Here is a 23,354-nt window from a genome sequence, read left to right on the forward strand (position 1 = left end):
CTTTATTTCTGTTTTGGGGAGAGTAGGGGTGTGAGCCTGCCAGCTGGTTGGAAGCCAACAGTTATCCAGTCAGACCTGAATGGAAAAATCTATGATTTGTTTATTTCATAGTTCAAGTTCAAAGGCAAGAGACAATTTAAATAATAAAAGAGTAACAGGAAAAATTGCAAAGAAAGAAAACAAATCATTTAGACTCCAGAAGAACCTTCAAGAATATTTAATTCGGAAAATGTTATTGGTTTCGAGAACTTGACTGAAAGAAAACAGCTGGGCAGAGATCAAGGTTTTAAATTAAAAACAATCTAACAAGGTCTATGGGGATAACTCTCTGAGCCACATTTTGGAGACCAGATTCATTTCTACCAAGTAAAAGTAATAGCAGTCTAAGCTAAAAAGGAAATTCCTCAAAACTGAGGTAGTTACTAAGTATCAGCACATATTCCAAGTTCTCACAAGGCAGCTTAGCTATTTACAATCAATTTTTCCTCATACATAAATGGAGCGCCTTCTCAATTTTACGTCTTCTGTGATTTGTTTAAAAGAAACAAAACTTATACACATGAGCCAGAATATGCCTATTTTATTAACATCATGCTTCAATAAATAACTGGCTACTTCTAATAAAATTAAGCCTCTGTTTATAACAGCCCCAATATTCATTTTGTCCATTCTGCAGAATTTGGTGTAAAAAGCTGAATGAAATGTAGACCCTGAGCTATCAAGTAATTATGTTTCAATATAAAAATAGAGAATTACTCTTATAACTGAAGATTGAACAGTAACACAAACAACCTCTCTGTGGGTTTCAGCTTTTGGGGAATTGGTTGGGATCTGAATGGCTGTCTAAAGCAAGAAGAGACTTTGCAGAGTGATTCTTTCTGAAGACTTCTGGAACTCCTTTTAATGTGATTTGTTACATTCTCACAGTTTTATGAGCTGTCATTTGGTAAAGACACAAGGAAACGGCCCCAAAGGGGCCAAGGCAGTGGTTACTCTTTGGTCTGGGACAAGAGTTAATGGCCTTTGTCAGTTCACCTGCGTGGTTAAAGGTCACCCCGAAGATGTGATCTTCTCAGTTTTACCTACTCCCATTCCTCCCTGCCCCCCACTCAAACGCCCAACAACATGAGAAGAAAAATCTGGACACTCAGAGCTCCCCAACTGGGGTGCTTGGCTGATAGGGTAGCACACAGCTGTGAACCATGGCAAGACCTTTGGCTTTCAGATGGGGCAGGACTGGGCAAGAAAAAGACTCAATAAGACACTTTAGAATCTCTTTTTTTAAAAACAAAACAAAACACTGGATCCAAAACCAAATAAATGCAAATACACATGCATGGACAAAAACTTTGAGTATTGATACTTACTGCCTGAGCCCAGGCTGTACCCCAATTCTGGCTAGCCCCCCAGATGGCTATGATTGGGTTTGGAATCTGAACCAAGAGGGACCAAGTGAGATTGCTAGCCACTTACTTCTGCTGGTGGGATATCACTTCAAAGAGGGTGGTCTATGGCCATACCACCCTGAACACACCTGATCTTGTCAAAGAGGGTCAAGTGTGGACACGAAGACCAGCACAGTGGCTTGCTAACGTGCCTGTATGAAAAAAAAAAAAAAAAAAACCACCAAACCAAACCCACCCCCAAATTAAGTGTGATACCCTGGGATAGCCTGAATGCCTTATATCTTTCGAGGGAGATCAAGAATCTTCGACGGATAAGCAGCTTCCAGAAATGGACTGATCTGTGATGGAAGTTTATACAACCCAGCTCAACCAAAATGGGTAGTCTGCAGCCTCCTCCAGTCACCAGCTATAAATGAAGTATAACCTTCTTCTGGTATTGATGCCTGAACACAACCTGACAAGTGGCTCAGAAGCCCCCTTGTGCCTTCACATTGCAGAAAAAAAGATACAACACCTCCTCTTCTCTCCAGATAAGGCAACTAAAACAACAGGGATAGATGGCAATTTTACTGCTTGTTGGGCTTTTTCTTTTAATAAGATAACGTGATAAATAAAACCTGCTTCTGTACAGCTATTTAATATTTCAGAAATACGTACATGTTACATGCCAAGAAAGGACCCTGGTTTTCTTGTAAGAAACAAGGTGAGATCATATTGAAAGGAAAAAAACCCCACAAACAGAAAGAAAACAAACAGACAGAGTGATAAAAATCACAAATGCACAACTAACTACGCTCTGTACCTACACTGTTAGCCACATTTAACATGACTGAGGAGGCCGGACTGACCTTACATACAATCCCCTTCTCCCACAAAACTGAATGCAAAAACAAAGTCAGCATCTTTTAAACCAGTGGCCACATAGTAAAAACTGTACATTGTTGTCCATTCATTTAAAAAGCAAAGTCACTAGGATGGTATAAAAGTGATAACCAGTGCCTTTGTAACTGACGATGAACACTTGTTCTCTAAGGTTGAGAATTATCTCCACTCTCTCTGCATAACCAGGGATAAGATGCAGAAGACAGGGAGGAGGTAGGGCCAGGCCGCAGCGGGGACCCCAGCGCTGCTGGCTTTATCATTGGCACTCTTCCCAGAGTGGTCAGTTGCATTATACTCAAACTCCGAAGGACACTGCTGAGACTCACATCCGCTACCACTTCCTTCTCCACTGCTTTCGTCACCTATTTTTTTGGGAAAAAAAAAAAAAAAAGGAATGTTTATTGTGCTCTTTCTCATGTCAAGGTGTACAAACAAACATATAACAATTTGTTCTTTAGAAGCACACATGCTTACTGATATCAAAGAAGTCCACATCGTTCCCATTGTAAGCATTCTTCATCTTACTGGTCATAACTCGAAGAGCCATGACTTGACGAAGGATCAGTATGTCCGGCTTGCTGGTGTCAACCTGCACCTCTGGATTATTGCCCTGGTTGGCTAGACCATTTCCTGTCACAGCAAACAAGTACCTGCAATGAGAAATGACCTCGTTAAGAGGATCAGTAAAACAAAAGCTGCCGAAGATTGGCAAAGATTCTTGCTAGGTTCTGGTATTGGCCACTTGCAGTGAACTGCAAGTGCTTGCCTTTTGAATAACTCGGAATCTCTCCTCTTCCTGGGGATACACATGTTCCTCCACTCTGGGACCTTTTTGAAAACTACCCATTTTGTGGAGGTTGGTGGGGCAGAGTTAAGTGGACACTTGTCTAAGTTACTGGGTATGTAGGGGAGGGACACAGAGCATCATCAAGGAAGACAATGAGACCTTTTGAGAATTGGTACTTGATGAGGCCACGCCATCAGGCACAGGACCACAGGTATTAAATATGAAAAATAATGACACTGTTAGAACAACTCAATCCTTGGTTGCAGCAGTAACGCTATCATATAACCACGGGCATAAACCTTTGCCCCAAGACTCTCTGCAAGTAGCCAGCAGCCTTCCCGACACTTCTACGCCAGTTCCTAAGAATGCTTAGAAATCTTCCACGTTGTTGCCACCTGCTTGTGAAAGGCTTCACAATGCCTCGATGAAACGACTGAGCAAACCTTCTCTGAAACTTCCCCATCATGGAGGGAGAAATCACACACTTGGCCAACGACGGCTCACCTGCTTTGGCCTTTCCCGTTCCAGCAATCATCCTCATTGCCGCTCCCTGCAGCCATCCTCTCATCATTGCAGACACTGCTAGGAAGAGAGGACCAGAACTTCTTGGCCTGCTTCAGTTTCTCCTTGACATCAGTAACCTCATTAAGAGAGAGAGAGAGAGAGAACACAAAAACCTCTGTAAAAACCCCAAACTACCTACACATGTGCCTTCAGAGCATGTCTGAAGTATCTCCAGAGTCTCTCTGTAGTCTGAAGAGAAAAATGCAGATTTTTGGCTTGGCCAAAAATTTGTTCAGATTGGTGGGAAAACCCAAATGACCTTTCTGGTCACCCCAATACTTCTATGTAAAATGTATAAAATCACCACAAGAATTAACAGATGAAATGCAAGCTCTGGATTAAGTTGCCATTTAAAACAAAAGCTGCCTAGTGCCTACACCCACTGTCCATTCCTGTTCTTCATTAGAACTACCATCTGGGGCCTACCGGGTCCCACGCCCCAGAGATACACTGGAAAAACACAGTATCTTCTGGCAGGGCTTTGATGACTCAGAACCCAGCCTATGAGTTACCCGCACAGTGACATAAAAGGTAGGCATTCAGATAAGCCTCCGAGCACCCCACTTCCTAGCTCTATGGATGAACTTTCTGAGCGAGGAAATCAGAGAAGCAGGTTCACTGACATCGCTGTGCAATTTGCTGGAGAAGTTTCACCTGAAAAGACCCTGTGCTTGGAATCCTCCAAATCAAACTGCATTTTGAGCAAATGTTTTCAGGTTTTTGCCCTTAAAAATAGCCATTGCTGCCCCAGGGCTCACCAATCGGTCCAAACTGGTGCCAGCTGCTGTGGTGGGGCGCTCCTCGGGATGGAAGGGCCTGAAGCGGGCACTGAAGGTGCCTTCTGAGATGGAACGGGAAATCCGACCAGCTGGGAGGGGCTTGGGGGGTCCACATCCCTGGAAAACCTGCATGGGCATAAATGTGGCCACATGAGGCATAGCAGGCTAGAGTGGGCCCCACCTCTCCAATCCAGGACCTGCCTTCCTTACCTTCTGAGATACCTGCACACTGTTCTCCTGCATGTTCATAATAGCATCTGATATCTTCACGTCGATGGGATCCATGACGGACTCAATGTTGAAAGGACCCTCCAGCCTCTCAGCCACCATCAGCATAGCATCTAACATGAGGTTTGGGGCAGAACAATACAGCATACAAAGTAAATCATTAGCTTGGCCTTGAGTGATCAGTCTGATTATTTTACTGTCTTTGTTTCCCTTGTTGGGGGGGTGTTGGAGGGGAAGACATGATCATCATTAATTCATACTTTCATATCTTTTTCTATGACACAAAACTGCATTCAGTCGCTATGTACCGCCAGCTCTCTAGAGTGGGAAGTGGCCAGATGAAGGCTTTATTCCCCCAGCAAGAAAACACACAATCGGAAACCTTCTATTACACTGATAATTCATCTCTCCACGTGTCAGTAGCTGTCACTGCATAGCTCTGACCTAGCTCCTGCCTGACACACCTAAGGCTGGGAGTAGAATAACATGCCAGCTCGCCCAGGGACTTCCATGGCTCTTCCCATTTCATGTTCGATTTACCAGAGTCAAAAACATAAACCAGCTCAAATCCTGGCATACCAATTCTTTTCTTTCATTTTTTAAAATGAAACCCTTTCAGATCCTTGGGTATGCAGTTAGAAAATATAAATGAAAGTGTTCCTAGGAATTTTAGGTGCCTCCTTAAGAATTCTAAGGACTTTACAAATAATGGCATTTTGTAAAATCCAATTTTTGTATTAAGATAAACTTCCAATTTCAAATACAAGGGTCCTGAGTTATTTTAAAGCAAAAAACATGTGCTACTTTTTATTCAAATGAAAAAAACAGAGACAGGGCACAAAATGTGTGTTCACAATGTGTGTCCTTCACTACTCAGCAAATCATTTCTACATTTTGGAAAAGTCTAGACTTTTTTAGGACACATTGAATCTCTTAAAGAAAACCACCCCCTGTACTGGTTTTCTTGTCATCCATGGTTCTTGGGATTTAGTTAGTAGTTTTCCCTGATACTCATTGTGCAAAATTAGAAAACTGGAAAGGTCATATCCAAATGAGAAAAAGGATGCCTCATTTATGACAAGCAGTGAACTTTTCCATGTGCTCTTTCCCCTTAAAGGAGAGTTAGGTCCACATACTCCACAGCCTTCAGGTAGTCCAAGGACGGCTGCTGGAAAGAAGGGCAAGGTTCTAGAACATAGTGAGTCCCTCTCAAAGCACAGGCCACAGCTGAACTTCTACCTAAGCTCGCAGGTGGTCAGCAACCTTTCACCTCCCCCAAGAACAAATGTGGCCCAACATTTTAAAGCTTGAGCTCACTTCTCTCAACCAGAATTCCAATGTCACAAACCACGAGTAGACTTCCAAGCAATGCAAATTTGGGGGGAAAGTCATAATGAATGAAGTTGCAGGTCACATTGTGGTAATCATCAAAAACTGACATTCCCAACCTCTAAGGAAAGCCTGCTGGCATGAATATACCATTTTTCCAGAAGAGGAAAAATGCGTTTGATGTGCTAATGAAAGGGGAGTTCTGTAAACAAGTGGAGCAAAACCTAAACGTGTTCATCACTCTCAAAGCATCAGCACCACCATGTCCGCAGAGCACAGACCTTCAGAGCCAAGGAGTCGCCAGCTCCAGAGAAAAACCCCAAATGCAGAGGTTTACATCGGAAGGAAACAGTGCATCCGTCACTACTTATTTCCCTTCGGGGGAGGAAAGGCCAGATGATGAACGTGCTTGTGAAAGGGAACACAAACCCCGATTCTTCTGGCTGTTTGGCGTCTGTCAACTCCAGGCCGGCTGGCCACGCACAAGGGCCTAAGAAGGGAGTGGGGCTGGAACTGTCATACCAGCGTTGCGTGTGGTGTCGCTGAACAATGTGAGTGAGGCTGTATTTTGCCCAGAGCCTGCAGCCCGGGAGCCAAAGTCTCTGCTCAGTCCTGGGACAGTCCTGCTAAGCCATCCACTGGGCGCCCCCATGATCTGATGATGTCAGATCCAGTGTCCTTGCTTCTGATGAATCTAGGCTGCAGGTCTCCCTTTGCAGGATAGCTGACCAGCTCCTGCCTCCTGCCAGGAACTGGCTGACGGCCTAGCCAGCAATCCCAACCCCCTCATACTAAATCCCCTGCGGCAGCGACACGTGCTGTGAATAAAGTTGGCTGGGAGTCAAATGAATGTTAGCACAATGGTAGTATATGACGGAGAGCAAGTTGTACCTACACATAATTTATGATTCTCCAGAAATTGACTTCTGTTGTGGGGACACTATTTTTCAAAAAGAGGGTTTCCTATAACCGCTTATAAACCAAGTCCAAGGTGTATTAACTATTTGGATCCACCTTTATCAAGGTGGGTGACATTTAATAGGTGCAGTTCAAGAGAGAGAGGAGGGCACAATGGTAAGGCAGATTGAAAAACACATTCTTAGTCTCCTTAAAGGTTCGAGTCTGACTGCAGCATTTCAGTGTTCATGACAGCTCTCTCCCACCCTGCAACAAAGCAGCCCCTTCTCACTAGAAAAAGTGATTCCTTTTGCTCTGTGCTGCTGATAATCACGAACCCACATCTTTAGCCTCACGACCAGACTGGATGAACAAAAGGCAGTTTTCCGACTTAACCCCGTGATCTGATTTAAAGAAGCAGGGGGGAAAAGCCCTCCTTGACCATTCATTAACTGCAGTCATTTAAAGGAGGAAAAATTCCTTGTGAAGGAACAACAACAACAAAAAAAACACTGAACTTACGGCACAGGCATGTAAATTGGGACTGAATTCGACAACCACAGGGCAAATTAATTAAACCCTTGTGAAAATCCATGAAAAAGCACTGGAGATTAACAATGTCTGTTACTCCTGGCCTTTTATATCAGCTTATTAGAAATAAAGAATAAAATACCCATTAAAAATTCAGTTTAGATAGAATTATATTCCTCCTCCCTCCAAAAAAATATTTAAAATAAATGAGGAAAATTGATTCTGAAATCCTACCAATTTCCACTTGAGTTTAATTTTGTTTCTAAAGATAACAAATGTCATTTGTAAAACACACAGCAAGAACAGCAGCCATGGAAGTCCTCCTTGATTTAGAGTATGTGGCTGAAGACGTAAATTAAGGAAGCCAGAGTATGGTTTTGATATGGACCTGTAAGCTCTTGGAAAAATATATAGAATTTGCTTTTTTAAATGTTGATTTTTAATAATTTATCTGGCTGCACAGGGTCTCAGCTGTGACATGTGGGATCTAGTTCCCCAACCAGGGATCAAACCCAGGGCCCAGAGCATTGAAAGCTCAGAGTCTTAGCCACTGGACCACCAGGGGAGTCCCTAGAATTTGTATTTTAAGACAAATTTATGAGTTACACTCTCTCCCAGACACATCAGAATAACAGAATAGTTTATATTATTCATGATGTGCCTGTAGAAAAGTTAGCCAACCTAGATCAGTGTGCAGGTATTACTGCTTTGCCCAGAGAACTAGTGCATTCGGTGCTACAGGCAAACGTGAAAAGGCAAACCATCTTGTTTCTTAAAAATGAATTAAGCAAAAGTGAATTGCAAACATGACATTTGCGGGTGGAGGTGAGAAGGCGAGTAAAAAAAAGATAGAAAAGAAAAAGTATATCAACTTTAATTTAGATCTGGAAATGTCTTCAAGTAACAGTCTTTCCCATGGCTGCTTTCTGGGCATGATGTGGTACTGGTGTGTGTGTGTCTGGTCTTAGGCCTTCTCGTTCATGGGATTCTGCTTTTCTGCGTGTGGACTTTTTTTCAGGTCTTCTAGCTTTGAACTATTTAGCCTACAATTGTGCTGCGGTGTTTAATATTCACATCTTTTTTCCTTGTGTCAGTATTCTCAAGAATCTGTTGGAGCCAATTTATTGATGCACTTTCAGAGTTAATATAATTAGATCTCATGCAGACTAAAAAGCATTCCCCAGCTCCAATCCTCCCATTCCCCTCCCCACAAAAAACCCTCAGCAAATTGCATACATGTTCCCATGATGTGGACAAATAAGTGAAAAATAGGTGCTTACAAAGACACTCAAAATCTGCAATTAAGCAAATGCAACTGGGGGATGGGAGAGAGTTTGTTTTGGGGTCCTGATAGTCTGTGTGTGCAGCCACACCACTAGCAGCTTCAACACCTGCCACTAACATTCCAGGATTCCCATATGCATTAAGCAGGCATCCCGGGAGTTGATGACTGGATATTTCAATTATCCCTAATTTGTCATTTCCCACAAATCATACTTAACCCTCTTGGAAGCTGGCTAGGTCACTTCCATTGCTGTCTGGGTTCCAGTAATAGGTTTTCTAGGTTTCAGGTTGTAGGTGAGAACACTGACCTCTGAAATTCTCAGGGCAAAAGTCCTTCCACTCTCACCAGAGCAGTCTGTGATTGTCAAATCCTCTATAGAAATATAACTGTTAAATTTCCACAGTCAGATTGCACTTGATTCAAATATCTAAGTGGTATCTGGCAGGTACGCAGAAGATTCAGTTGCCATGTCACAAATGTAACATTTGAAAAGCTCCTTCCATAGGTCAGTGATGGCTGTACTCCAGCGTTTACATGGATACAAGCCTACGATGTAGAACTAAAACTAACCTTTGGGGGAAAATGTCAAAAAGGCACTTTCTCATTATTGAAACTTGGTATTTGCTTGGTGTCCACTGTCTTCAGAAATGCCACCATTAGTTCAAGGGAACATTTACTTGTAGAGTGGTATGAACTTTGAGTATCGTCAGAACTCCAGGAATCACTATATAATGAACATAAATTCCATCGCTGACAATTAAAACATCCCTTGGGGAATTCCCTGCTGGTCCAGTGGGTAGGACTTGGCACGTTCACTACTGGGGCTAGGGGTGCAATCCCTGGTCAGGGAACTAAGATCCCACAAGCCATGCAGCACAGCCAAAAAAAACATTTTCTTAATTAAAATATAAAACATTTCTTGTGGCTGGAAGGTGAGCTATCCCTAATGAGTGATGTGCATGCATGGGTGCTTAGTCGCTCAGTCGTGTCTGACTCTGGCAACCCCATGGACTGCAGCCCACAAGGCTCCTCTGTCCATGGGATTCCCCAGGCAAGAATACTAAAGTGGGTTACCATGCTGTCCTCCAGGGGATCTTCCCAACCCAGGGGTCGAATCCATGTCTCCTGCATTGGCAGGTGAGTTCTTGACCAGTGGGCCACCTGGGAAGCCCAGGAGTGACACAAACACATTAATCGCCTGCTCACCTATGAAATTGTTCCACTCGAGATCAAGATCCCCTTGGTTGGCCAAACAGCCTCTCATGATGTTGGAGCAATAGTTGTAACAGGGTTTCACAGTCACGAGACCTTGGCAGTGGGAGCAGTACATCATCTTCACCAGGGCATGGGTACACTGGGTTGTGGGATTCACCTAATTTGGAAGAAGAAATAGACAATGGTGGGACCAAGATAGAGACAGCAACTACATATCTATTGCAAATCTATCAACTTGACTTTGAAGGCTTGGCCATGAATTTCACCTATGAGTCACAATGGATCACATGTAGCACAGCCTGGCGTGCTTACCAAAGAGGTGAATTACAGCAAGATTAGGTAAAGGAAAAGGGTATGCTAGGAAGGCATGGGGAGGTAGGAATGAACATTCAGCAACTCAGCTGTATATGACACACACACTCAACTACTCCCACTCATTTTAGATGGTCATCACTGTGTGTGCCATGCCAGACTGTAATCTGAGCACGTCTTCTTTGCAAACTGCTAGAGCGCCCTTTCAAATGTAGGCCCCCAGTCAAGGTTTAGAAGGGTAGCTCGTGTGTACTCCTTTCTGTGCCCATAGCTGCACAGAAGGCAAAATGGATATATCCTACATGGAAGAATATGAATAAATTTGAACTTGGGATTATGTGAAGGCTGTCTGAGGCTTGGGAGCAACAAAGCATGGGGTGCTCAGGGCACACTTGATAGAAGATGTAGGACTTAGTTACATTCCAAAGAAGGGGTTGATTTATTTATATCTTAAATTTTATTGATGTACAGTTGATTTACCATGTTGTGCTTCATTTCTGTTGTACAGAAGCGGGACTCAGTTTTGCATGTATTTATATTTTTCAGATTCTTTTCCATTATGTTTTATAACAGGGTGTTGAATATAGTTCCCTATGCCATACAGTAGGACCTTGTTGTTTATCCATTCTATATACAACAGTTTGCATCTGCTGATCACAAGCGGTTTAGATTGAAATGATCAAATGAAGGGAGAACACACAGTTAAGGGAGAATGAAATCAACAAAAGCATACATGGTACAGAGCAGACTGTGGATGGGGTTGAGGAATTCTGGGAAATAAAGTTGCCCGCATATAAGATGGACTGCGTATGTGACCAGGCTATTAAGGGGCTTAGACACCAGGCAGAAACCAAGACACCATATGGCAGGACACAGAGAGCTACTAAAAGTTCATGAGCAAGGGAAGCAGCAAGGATGAAGGCGGCACCGAAGTCAGATGCGGCTCGACGGCCTCTGCAGATAAATGAGACTTAGTTTCATCTTTCTACTTCTATAGAATGCAACTGTCTTGGGCATAGAAGAGCTGATCCCATCCTGCCATTCATTTCCATCAATGCTTAGAAAGGATCATGGCCAGGATCACGAGCCAGCAGCTCCCCAAGAGGTCCTGTCTTCTCAGTCTCTCGGCCCCACCCTCCCCTTTTGGAGTCAGTATCAGAGGATTACTGCATTCCTTTCTATCAGTACCGACCAGTTCTGCAAACAGACTTGTGAAAGCAGATACCACCGCAGGGAACAGATGCTGGGACACAGGGCAGTGCAGCAATGTGCATCACCTGCTCTGGAGTGTAACTTTGGATACCACTTATCAACAGTAGCCTTAGGAACAGGAATGGGGGATTAACACTGTCAGGAGAAAAACTTCGCACTGTTAGGCTCCTATCTGATGTACACACACTCTCTTATCTCAAACAGAACTCAAGTGTAAAGGGGGACGACTGTCCAACAGGATGTAATTGTATACACTGAAGTCAAGGTTCCCTAGGAAGAATTAGGACTTTTCCACAGTTTTAACCAGTGCCAAATGTTTTCCTAGGCACTAAACTGGTCCTTTTAACCACGTATTAATGTACAGTAAAATCTTGGCTAACCAACACCCTTAAGGAATAGCCATGCTGGAAAGCTAGGTTTTCTGGACAAAAAAAAACAAGAGCACACCTTTAAAGTTACAGAGACTTAGGACTTTGATACTTTCTCACCCTCTCATTTGACAGAGGAACAAACAGGCCTGGAGGGAGGAGAGAAGGTGGTCAGAGAATCATAGAAGTCTTAGAGTTGGAGGAGACCCTAGAGATCACCAAGTATAGCTCTCACATTTAAGAGATGAAAAAACCAAAGCCAGAGAGAACAACTGACTTGTGGACTTGCCACTTCGCCGCACCTGACTCTAGCACTGCACCTCAGCAAACACTGAAAGCATTTTCCACACGTGTCATGTCGCTGCCTCTTTAAAGAGAACAATATGAAGCTTAAATGTTAAACATTGCTTGTTTTCTGATCTTTAATTAGGTTCCACACTGGTGAGACTGCTAAAACGGCTGGATTTTGGAGAGGTAAAGAATTATTATAAAAAATGTCTGTGAAAAGCAGGCTAGTGCATGACATGTTTTCATTACAATGCTTATTAGGGAAAAAAAGGACTTGGAGCAGAAAACAAGGTAGAAAGAGTTAAAATGTCAACAAGTAGTTACTGGGCACCTACTATGGGCCAGAGATTTTTCTGGAATGCATTTCTGATTAGGTAGCAAGACAAGTAAGAATTTCTAGACTATGAGACTTGTTCTAGAAAACACAAAAGAAATTTCAAAATGGTATAGACCATTAGGAAATAGGCAAAAATTTAAACTCCGTAACCATGCTCAAGAAACACTTTGGTCAAAGATAACTCTAGGATGAGTTCACCGTATCCTTGGTTCAACTATAAACTAAATCATTTAGGCAGCAGGCCTTGTAGTACTATCCTTTCCTTAAATAGGTTGATGGAGGCTTAAGTTTTAAAAAGAGAGATCAAACCAAGTGACACAGTAGAGTTTTATGAAAGGAAGATTATGAAGCTGGGTTTGGCAGAGTTTTTCCATTTCATACTTTGGCTAAGTATTGGCTCATGTTCTGCACATGATTTGTTGTGTAACTACTAAAAATGACCACAAGTAACTCAGCTATAATATGCTATGGGAAACACTAAATACCAGACTGAGAAGAGAGATGGGGAAATTATAAGAAAGCTAGGATGAGAAAGGACATTTGAAACACCAAAGTTAGAGAACATCTGTCTTTCTTCTCCCAAACACTACTCAGACCACCATGCAGTATTCCACATGAAGGGCATTCAGAACCTGGGAAATAAACCCCTTGTGTGTGATGAGGCCCCAGTAAAAGACAAAGGCTTTCAGTCATGAGAACTGCAGAAATAGGGATCCCCTGCAATGCTCATTCCCCCAGAAGAAGTGATGAAACTACTCCACCTCAGGTGTTGGGTGCCCACTTTCACTGACCAGACCAAGCTCAGGATGGTGAATCCTGAGTACCAAGGACAAGCTCTACTTTTTGACTCTGGACTACCATGCTCCCTTACAAGCTCTCAGTGGTCTTGCCAAGATTTCAAGGGCAAACCTTTCGCCCATAGGCAGATATAATAGTGGACTAAGTCATACTTTGTTCTGGGGATTTATTAATTTTGAATATAAAATCGACTTCTTTGACATTCTACTCCCTTGTAACACTCGAAATCAATTACTCCTCTGAAGTCCTCAAAGAACTTACTTACTGAAGTAATTTACTCCAGAAGACCCAAGGCTGGGTGGTAGATCATGCCACGTGGGGATTAACAAAAGGGGTAACCATACTCTAAAATCTTTCTTTAATCCTCACTTATGTACTGATTCGCTATGGCATGGCATGCCACTTAAAATGATCAATCTGATTATTCCTTTGGGTCACAGCTCTTGACTAACATTTGATGTTTTATTTTTATTTAGAAGGGTCTCTTGAGTCCACGGGTGCTTCCAGAATCCTTGGGGCTGGGGTCGGAGTTGGGTGGGGGTTAGTTATGATGGCTTTTATAAAAGTCAGATATTTCAGACCTCTCTTAGTAGTTAATAGTTATTTCTCCAAATGATATTTGGAAGGAACAGGAAAACTATACACTACTCTCTTCCTGCTCTGAACCACTTACATAAAGAATGGGTTAAAGGTCTCAGAGAGAATGCTTAATTCACTTTTTATGTTCGGCTTCCCTTGTAGCTTAGTTGGTAAAGAATCTGCCTGCAATGCAGGAGGACCTGGGTTCGATCCAGGGGTCAGGAAGATCCCCTGGAGGAGGAAATGGCAACCCATTTCAGTATTCTTGCCTGAAGAATCCCATAGACAGAGGAGCCTGACAGGCTACAGTCCATGGGGTGGCAAGAGTCAGACAGCACTTAGCGACTAAACCACCATGATCATGAAGGTTGAGATGTGAACATTCAAGAGAAAAATATTCTCTTCAATGTCAGAATTCATTTTCTGATACCTTTTATTGGATTTCACAGATTTATATGATATTGAGTACTTACTATGTGTGCCAGGGTCCGTTCAAAGTACTTTATGCATATTAACTCATTTAAGCTTCAAAATAATTGTAGGAGATGAATATTATCATTTCATTTCACAGATGAGGAAGCAGAGGCCCAAAGAGATTAAGGAACAGACACAAGATGTTCCAGTAAATAGCCAAGATTTGAACTCGGGCAGTTTTGTCTGGGAGGAAGTACACTGAATTGCCTTAATGTGTTTCTTTTGAGTAACAGATTGCATAGGAACCTTGAGGGAAGCCCACGGGGCTGTCCCTTCTCCACGGCTCCATGATCCAGCATAGGGTATCCACACACAGTGACTATCTCAGCTCTGGGGCTGGGTATTTTCTAATGAGAATTTTCAGGCTTCACATTTATTCACCAGTTTGGTTTTTTATTTTTTATGTATTTTTTTTTTACTTTTTATTCACCAGTTTTTAAGGTGGGAGAGCAAGTTAGGATGCAACTGTTCTACATGGAACAGTATATGATTGGACAACTATGGATGAGATGACAGTTTTTAACAAAGATTAATGACTCGTGCACTCAATGCTATATCCTTAGAATGCTTCAAGGTGCTACAGGGTGAGAAAGAAAATATTCACCAGCAGTAGAGATACAAAGAACTCAAAAGCTCAAGTAAACACTGGTAGACATGGGGAGAAAAGAGGTTACTTGAACAAAACCAAGAGAATGGCATTGAAACATGTATAATATCATATAAGAAACGAATCGCCAGTCCAGGTTCGATGCAGGATACAGGAAGCTTGGGGCTGGTGCACTGGGATGACCCAGAGGGATGGTATGGGGAGGGAGGTGGGAGGGGGGTTCAGGACGGGAAACACGTGTACACCCGTGGCGGATGCATGTTGATGTATGGCAAAACCAATACAATATTGTAAAGTAATTAGCCTCCAATTAAAATAAATAAATTTAAATTTAAAAAAACCAATATATATTTTGCTGAACTTTTCACATTTTGAAAAACTTGCAGCCAAATGTAGCAGAGATGATCAATCTCTACTAGAACATGACATATCATTTACATGTGCTTAGTCGCTCAGCCGTGCCCAACTCTTTGTGACCCCGTGGGCTGTAGCTCATCAGACTCCTCTGTCCATGAGGATTCTCCAGGCAAGAATACTGGAGTGGGTTGCCAGGCCCTCCTCCAGGGATCTTCCTAACCCTGGGATCGAACCCAGGTTCCCTACATTGCAGGTGGATTCTTTACTGGCTGAGCATAAGAAGAAGTTTTGGACATTATTTATAGAAGAATGGGATGGCTTAGTGTGTTTACTTTGGGGGACCTAAAAGATAGAAAGGCAATATCATCTGGACTCAATATTTCTTTATTAATGCAAATCAAAATCAATTTGAGCTACTGAGCATAATGACAATACATTAATAGCCTTATGAAATCCTCAAGACTGACTATGCTGTGCTTAGTCTCTCAGTCGTGTCTGACTCTTTGTGACCCCATGGACTGTAGCCCACCAGGCTCCTCTCTCCACGGGATTCTCTAGGCAAGAATACTGGAGTGGGGTGTCATGTCCTTCTCCAGAGGCTCTTCCCAACACAGAGATCAAACCTGAGTCTCCCGCATTGCAGGTAGATTCTTTACTGTCTGAGCCACCAGGGAAGCCCAGGAATATGGAACTGGGTGGCCTAGCCCTTCTCCAGGGGATCTTCCCGACCCAGGAATGGATCCAGGGTCTCCTGCATTGCATGTGGATTCTTTACCAACAGAGCTACCAGGGAAGCCCCTCAAGACTGACTAAGGTGTTTCTAAATGGTAAGATAAACAAGCATTTAGATCTTAGCTGCTAGTTTATTTTATGGTAAAAGTCCATCAGGGTCAGGGGGGGTCCTCTTTTCCCTTTCTAACTAGTAAAGACTCTTTAACTTAGTAAAGACTCTTGAAAATACTCGTTCCTACCTTCCTCAGAATATACATTTAACATGAAAGCTGCATGCCATTTCTGCTATAAAAAGCTTTTGCAGAAATGTCCTTTTCTCTGCAAAGATTCTCTTAATATAGATCAGGACTTTCTACCAAATAACCTGCATTTTCAAAACACCACATTAAAAACTACTGCAAGCTGCCTGAAAAAAGAGAAATGCTGGAGCCAAGCTCTTCACACAGCCTGGATTTCATTTCAGTAATTCAGAACGAGCCTTCAGCCACATTACACAGTGATGGCAGTCAACATGCGGCACTCAAGTTAAAAACACATTTCCTCCTAGTTTCTTCTAGTTCCTAACATACATTCACTACAACATTTTTTCCCCTGTGCTGCCAATAGTACTGAACAAACAGAAAGGGTCTAGATTTTTATCTGTTGCTTGGTAACATAAGCACCCAATAAAAATAACAGGAAATCGTTTTCCAAATTACCGTTAAAGAAAAAGATAGGGAACCCAAACACACTGTGAGATGTGAAGGGTTTATTCAACAATTTCCCAACTAGTTTTGGATTCAATACGCACACGTGCAAAGAAAGAAGGCGAAGACGCTCCTATTTCCCTAATAATAGAATTTCAAAGATGTAACAAAAACATGAAATAAGCTAGGATTCATTCAGGAGTATGTAGGGCCATGGTAGGTAGAACTGAAACTACATAAATGCTTGAAAATAAGTGTTGCTGTGTTTTTAAGTAGACTTGTTAATGATAAGTCAAGGGGCTTCCCAGGTGGCTCAGTGGTTAAAGAATCCGCCTGCCAGGCAGGTTCAATTCTGGGGTCTGGAAGATCCCCTGGATAAGGAAACAGCAACCCACTCCAGGAATCTTGCCTGGAGAATCCCACGGACAGAGGAGCCTGGCAGGCTATAGTCCACGGGGTCACAAAGAGTCAGACATGACTTACTGATTAAATTGAAGCATCTTTGTATTCCCCCCTTGTAGAGGGCTCTATTACCGTTTTGAGAATCTTCACTCCATGACACTTCCCATACCCCTACCTTCCTCATCTCTACCTCTGTATATATTATAGTGTAGAGAATATATATACCTCCCTCCTTCCTCTTTGCAATTCTAGTCTTTGTGACTGAAAAAGAATCTTAAGGGCTGAATATACATGTATGCTCAAAAGCTTTTTTGTATTGCTCATTTTTAAAATAGACATTTATAACAATTTGGGAAAACGGAAAAATAATTTGTATAGTACTCTTGTAGGTGTTGGTGCATTGCAAATAGACAGAAATGGAAGAGGGATCAATGGATCTCATTTTCAAGGCAGGATAGTCATTTAGACATCACAATGCTAAGGCACTGATTTCTAATTATAGTCCCCGTGGTTTGGGGTGGGGGTGTAGACATAGCCCCATTATGTCAGTGTTAATTGAAACCATGAGAATGCAACTCTCTTTGGCATAGGAGCTATTGATTTTCATGGTGCATGTAACCACTTGTGCATTTTTGAAAGACCACAACAGACTTCACCCTTCCAGGCAAAACTGCTGCTGCAAGCAGGTAAATAAGAAATGTATCATGAACCATGACAAGTAAAAATGGAATAAGTAATACAAAGATGTGGAGCACCGGGGTATTCTTGAACCATCTGTTCCTAATTAAAGGAACTTTTCTGCAGTTTGAATTGCAAAGCTCAATGGAGTAAGCTGAAATCTCTGGATGTCTGTGCCCAGAAAAACTGAAGCAAGGCAAGTATACTTTAAGAAGTGACTTCTCTTGCCGTCAGTTAAGCCTGCTGGTGCTAATGGCCTTTAAAAGGCTTAGTGACAATCAAATCATTGCTCAACACGTAACCGCAACCCTTTTGTTGCACAAGTAAACTGGAAAAGCAGGGCATATGCTCATGAAGAGAAAGTGGGAACATCTCTGAGTTAAGTAAATAATAACTAGCCCCAAGACCGCAATGGTCTTCATATTTGACTTCACTGACCTCTTGTTAGATGAAGTGGGTGAGGTGGGTCTCTTTAAAAAGGTAATTAATTCTGCTGCTGCTACTATGTCACCTCAGTCGTGTCCGACTCTGTGCGACCCCATAGACGGCAGCCCACCAGGCTCCCCCGTCCCTGGGATTCTCCAGGCAAGAACACTGGAGTGGGTTGCCATTTCCTTCTCCAATGCATGAAAGTGAAACTGGATACTAAAAGAAGGAAATATTTATTTCTTGGGTTGTTCTAGTCCACCTGTAAAGTACAATGTCCACCTGTAAAGTACAATTGGATAACAGTTGGCAGGGGTGGGAATCTATATGAAAAAACATTCCCTGAGTCCCCAAACTGTTAGAGCTTTCTTATTTTATTAATCAAATGTAGTTTCTTCAGCATCTTTAATTTTAAATACACACTACACCTTAAATTAAAATCTGTTGAACTGGTAGTCATAGTCCAAACACAAATGTAATGAATTTACAACCTTCTAAAAAGAAACATTACATAGACGATAGATTTTTACATAATTTGTGTTTTGGCAGTTTTAGAAACTGATTTCATACTTGAGTGTCTTATTATTACATAATTTAGATACAACTCAACCTAGTTGAAGAGTTGGATTTCAAGTCAGTCCTTAGGTTGAGAAGATGCTCAGTAGCAAAGCAAAATATTATTTTTTAAGGTTTCTAATTATAAACATAACATTTAGAATAATCACATTTCTCTAAGCAAGACATACAGATGGCCAATAAGCACACGAAAAGATGCTCACCTTCAATAATTGTTAAGAGAAATGCAAATCAAAATTATAATAAGGTACCACCTCAGTCCAGTCAGATTGGCCATAGTTAAAAAGTCTACAAATAATAAATGCTGGAGAGGATGTGGAGAAAAAGGAACCCTACTACACTGCTGGTGAGAGTGTAAATTGGTACAGCCACTATGAAGAACCATATGGAAAGTGAAAGTCGCTCAGTTGTGTCCGACTCTTTGCGAGCCCAGGGACTATACAGTCCATGGAATTCTCCAGGCCAGAATACTGGAGGGGGTAGCCGCTTCCTTCTCCAGCGGATCTTCCTGACCCAGAAATCGAACCGGGGTCTCCTGCATTGCAGGCAGATTCTTTACCAACTGAGCTATCAAGGAAGCCCCATATGGAGGTTCCTTACAAAACTAAAAACAGTTACCACATGATCTTGCAATCTCATTCCTTGGCTTATTTATGGCAAAAACTCTAATTTGAAAAAATACAGGCACTCCAATGTTCATAGCAGCATTATTTACAATAGCCATGAAATGGCAGCAACCTAAATGCCCATCAACAGACAAATGGATAAAGACCACGTGGTACCTGTTCAATGGAATACTATTCTGTTATAAAAAAGAATGACATAATGCCATTTACAGCAACATGGATGGAGCAAGAGAGTGTCATGTTAAGTAAAGTATGTCAGACAAATACCATATGGTAGTATTTATACATAGAATCTAAAAGATGATGCAAATGAACGTATTTACAAAACAGAAACAGACTCATAGACATAGAAAACAAAATTATGCTTAGCAAAGGGAAAAGGGAATGGGGGAGGGAGAAGTTAAGAGTTTGGGATTAACAGATACACACTACTATATATAACAACAAGGTCTTACTGTATAGCACAAGGAACTATATTCAAATCCTGGGATAAATCATAATGGAAAACAATATGAAAAATACGTGTGTGTATATATATATATATATTAAAAAACTGAATCACTTGGTTGTACATGAGAAACTAACATTGGAAATAAACTATGTTTTAATTAAAAATGTTTTAAGTCATAACAGTATTTTCCACTAAACAACTGGCAAGTAATGTTTTACTCAAAGTAAACTGAGCTCTATAGCTTGTATTCATCGCATTCTCACATAATGATGCAAATATCTCTTAGGCAGACATGACAATACAGAATAGGGATCAATTCTGAAAAAATCTAGGGTCGTATTTGGGAAGTAACTTTCTTATACAACTTGTCAAAAGTAAGGTACACAGAAGTTTCTTTCTTGCTTAAAAAAAATTCATATCAAAAGCAACATTGGAAATTGTGATTATTTCCTTTTGGGTCACATACTCTTTACTGCATAGGTAAGTAAGGGTGAATGGTCAGTCTTATTGATTGCCCACAGTTAATTCTGAAAACTATGTCAAGACGAATGCAACACAGGGAAGCTGCAAGTGTTCATTTCTCTCCCCTCTGGGAGGTGGCGTGACGAAGACTAGCCTTCTAGCCCTCAAGCTTCTAACCTGCTTCCTTGTTCTGATCACCACCTTCCTCCTCCAGTTAGGGATTCTGGAATCTCAGTTCTCTAAAGGGGCCCCAACCTTGCTAAGTGAGGCTAACACCACAGCAGGCTTGTGTCAGCCTGGTCCTTCTTCCCAAGAATAAACTGAAAGGGAAGGGGGAGGTTAATGTAAAGAAACCAGTTTAAAACACTTGCGAAGGGTTTTCTAGTCCTTGCTTTTCTCTCTGGCACGCACATGCACACGCACACCGACATTCAAAATCACACAGCAGTGCCTTACTGGCTACTCAGCCAAGGATGCTGCTGCTGCTGCTAAGTCGCTTCAGTCGTGTCCAACTCTGTGCGACCCCATAGACGGCAGCCCACCAGGCTCCCCCATCCCTGGGATTCTCCAGGCAAGAACACTGGAGTGGGTTGCCATTTCCCTCTCCAATGCATGAAAGGGAAAAGTGAAAGTGAAGTCGCTCAGTCATGCCCGACTCTTAGCGACCCCATGGACTGTGGCCCACCAGGCTCCTCCGTCCATGGGATTTTCCAGGCAAGAGTACTGGAGTGGGGTGCCATCGCCTTCTCCATAGCTTAGGATAAATGCAAGGAATTGCTGAAAGATGGCAGATGTGTGAGGGGAACTATGATGTCAATAACTTTGATCTGGACTCACTATGCATTGTTTAGGGACTCTGACATGAGCATCTCCAAAATTAATAATGGGTGCTGGGGTGGGCAGAAGTTCAGGAACCAGGCTATTCCTTTAATTATAACCATCATCTCCCTACTTGCTCCCACCCAACTCTCCTATGCCCCAGCATTTCTTTTTTTTTTTTTTTCTTTTTGCAATTTATGATGAAAATATCAAGAGGAAAAGGAGTGAACAAAATGTGCTGTAAAGAATTGTTTCCTGTCATTTTCTGGCTGGGAAATGTGAACACACACAACCGTAAAAATGAATGCAACCAATCAACTAACACACCATGCAACGCTAAAACAAAACATCTGATGAGCACCTAATTTTCACAACACATAATTCATAATTCACTCTGTTAAATTAAGTTTCGTCTATAATCGGGGGGCCATGAATCCTGGTCTGCCCATGTTGTCTGGGTATGACCCTTTGAGGGTCTAACAGTAATAGCACTAAGATCAGTCCTGCACAGATAACTTTGCTCTGGAATAGGCCGTCTTCACTGGCACTGAGTCACAGAAAGGTAGAGGCGGAAAGGCCTTCAAAACATTCTCAAATTTCACCGTGGGGAGGGGATGGGTGAAGAAGGCACAGCATTTTTCCCTCCTTGAAATCTTGCTCAAAATCCTACTACAGGGATTTTCGGTGGCCCAGTGGTTAAGCCTCCATGCCTCCAATTGCAGGGGTCATGGGTTTGATCCCTGATTCAGGAACGAAGACTCCACCTGGTGCGGCCAAAACAAATAAACAAAAACAAAACCCAACCAACCAAAAAACCCTACTACATAAAACTGAGGAGAGCAAAGGTTTCCTAGGGCAGCTAGGAGGTAAAGGCACAGATGCAGAGTCTTGCCCACTAAGTCTGCGCCTCCCTTGTCTCCTGTCAAGGAGGCCCCTGAGGTACCCCCTTAGCAGGCTCCAAAGAACAGTCTGAAAAATACTGGTCTCATCTGATTCTTGTAATTTACAAATGAGGAAAACATGGTTCATAGCATCTGTTCTTTCCTGCATACTACAATTTCATTCTCTTTTCTGAATACTACAATTTCATTCTCTTTCCTGATAATTCTGCAAAGCCATTAAGTCAAGAGCAGGTAGTGCCATTTCTAAGAATGGCTACCAAGAAAACCATGAAAAGAATGATGACGATACATGAAGATGTTCATCACTGTATTGTTTATAGCAATACAGTGCTCATGTATCAGGACAAAGTGTAGGTGACAAGAGGGGAGAGAAAGAAAAGATGACTGTTATTAAGACAATGGATTTATAGTCGTTTATTTTCCCATACCTCCCAAACTTTAACATGAAACAAAACAAGATCATGGACTGTAAACAGTACTTACCACTGAGACTTTGCTCACCACATCTCTTGCAACTGCTAAGCCCTGAGCAAAAGTGCGGGCTGCCACAAATGCACGAGTGACCTGGAGCTTCAGTTTCCGAGGGACATCTCCAAAGGGCTTCAGCTGCTCTGTGTACTTGCTCACGCACTCCAGATATTCGTCTGTGAAGTGGTACTGGGAGTTCACCAGGCGAAACATGCGCTCCAGGAGGCGGGCCCAGAAGTCATTCAGCATTTCCTCCAGGTTCACGTTCCCTGCCACATAGTAGCGCTTCAACTCTTCGAAGAGATCTTTAAATAGCTCAGAATTCTGCATGTACAAGTGGCCGTATGTCTTCACAAACATGTCATTCAGGGACTTTTCCGCATTTTCAAGTAGTTCTTTGAAGAATTCTAAACACAAAACCAAAACGGAAAGGGTTCTCAATAATTAAATAATGGGAGTGCTTTTCAGGTAAATCTGAAAACTGAAAAAAAAAAACAAAAAACCTCCTGATATTAAATTGGAAAACATGCTTGTATATAGCGTGGATTTCTTTGGGGGAATTTGGCATCTCTGATAGTTTGTCACTGAAGGGAAACCTATGTCACAAAGACACCTACATAAAAAAAGAAACTTTAAACCAATAATTTCTCAGGACTCAATATAAAACTGAATCTCTCCCTCCCTCCTTTTCTCAGTCAGTCACAAGGTAAATAAAGAACTGGACAAAAATGAAAACATAAAGTTTCCCTGAATTTTTTACTGTAAGAATCTAAACTGAAGTGAATAATGCCTCCTCATTGTAACCTGACACCGCGACAGGTGTTGTCAAGATGTGCTGTTTACTTAGACATGATTTTAACCACCTTTCTCCTCCTTATATCTACATGACAT

At 42.1% G+C, this 23,354-nt stretch overlaps 1 protein-coding gene across 1 annotated transcript in view; it reads right to left on the reverse strand.

Moving 5' to 3' along the window:
• Positions 1-202: 202 nt before the first annotated feature.
• Positions 203-23,354, reverse strand: part of GPC4 (glypican 4) — a 110,308-nt gene continuing 87,156 nt past the window's right edge. The window contains exons 3-9 of the mRNA XM_019956178.2: positions 22,479-22,870; positions 9,895-10,060; positions 4,629-4,759; positions 4,398-4,544; positions 3,580-3,716; positions 2,763-2,938; positions 203-2,650 (exon numbers count right to left, since the gene is read on the reverse strand). Of these exons, the coding sequence (XP_019811737.2) occupies positions 2,448-2,650; positions 2,763-2,938; positions 3,580-3,716; positions 4,398-4,544; positions 4,629-4,759; positions 9,895-10,060; positions 22,479-22,870 (1,352 nt within the window). The 3' untranslated portion in view covers positions 203-2,447. The remainder of the gene's footprint in view (positions 2,651-2,762; positions 2,939-3,579; positions 3,717-4,397; positions 4,545-4,628; positions 4,760-9,894; positions 10,061-22,478; positions 22,871-23,354) is intronic.

Source organism: Bos indicus, chromosome X (genome assembly GCF_029378745.1).
Source record: "Bos indicus isolate NIAB-ARS_2022 breed Sahiwal x Tharparkar chromosome X, NIAB-ARS_B.indTharparkar_mat_pri_1.0, whole genome shotgun sequence".
Taxonomy (NCBI): Eukaryota; Metazoa; Chordata; class Mammalia; order Artiodactyla; family Bovidae; genus Bos; species Bos indicus.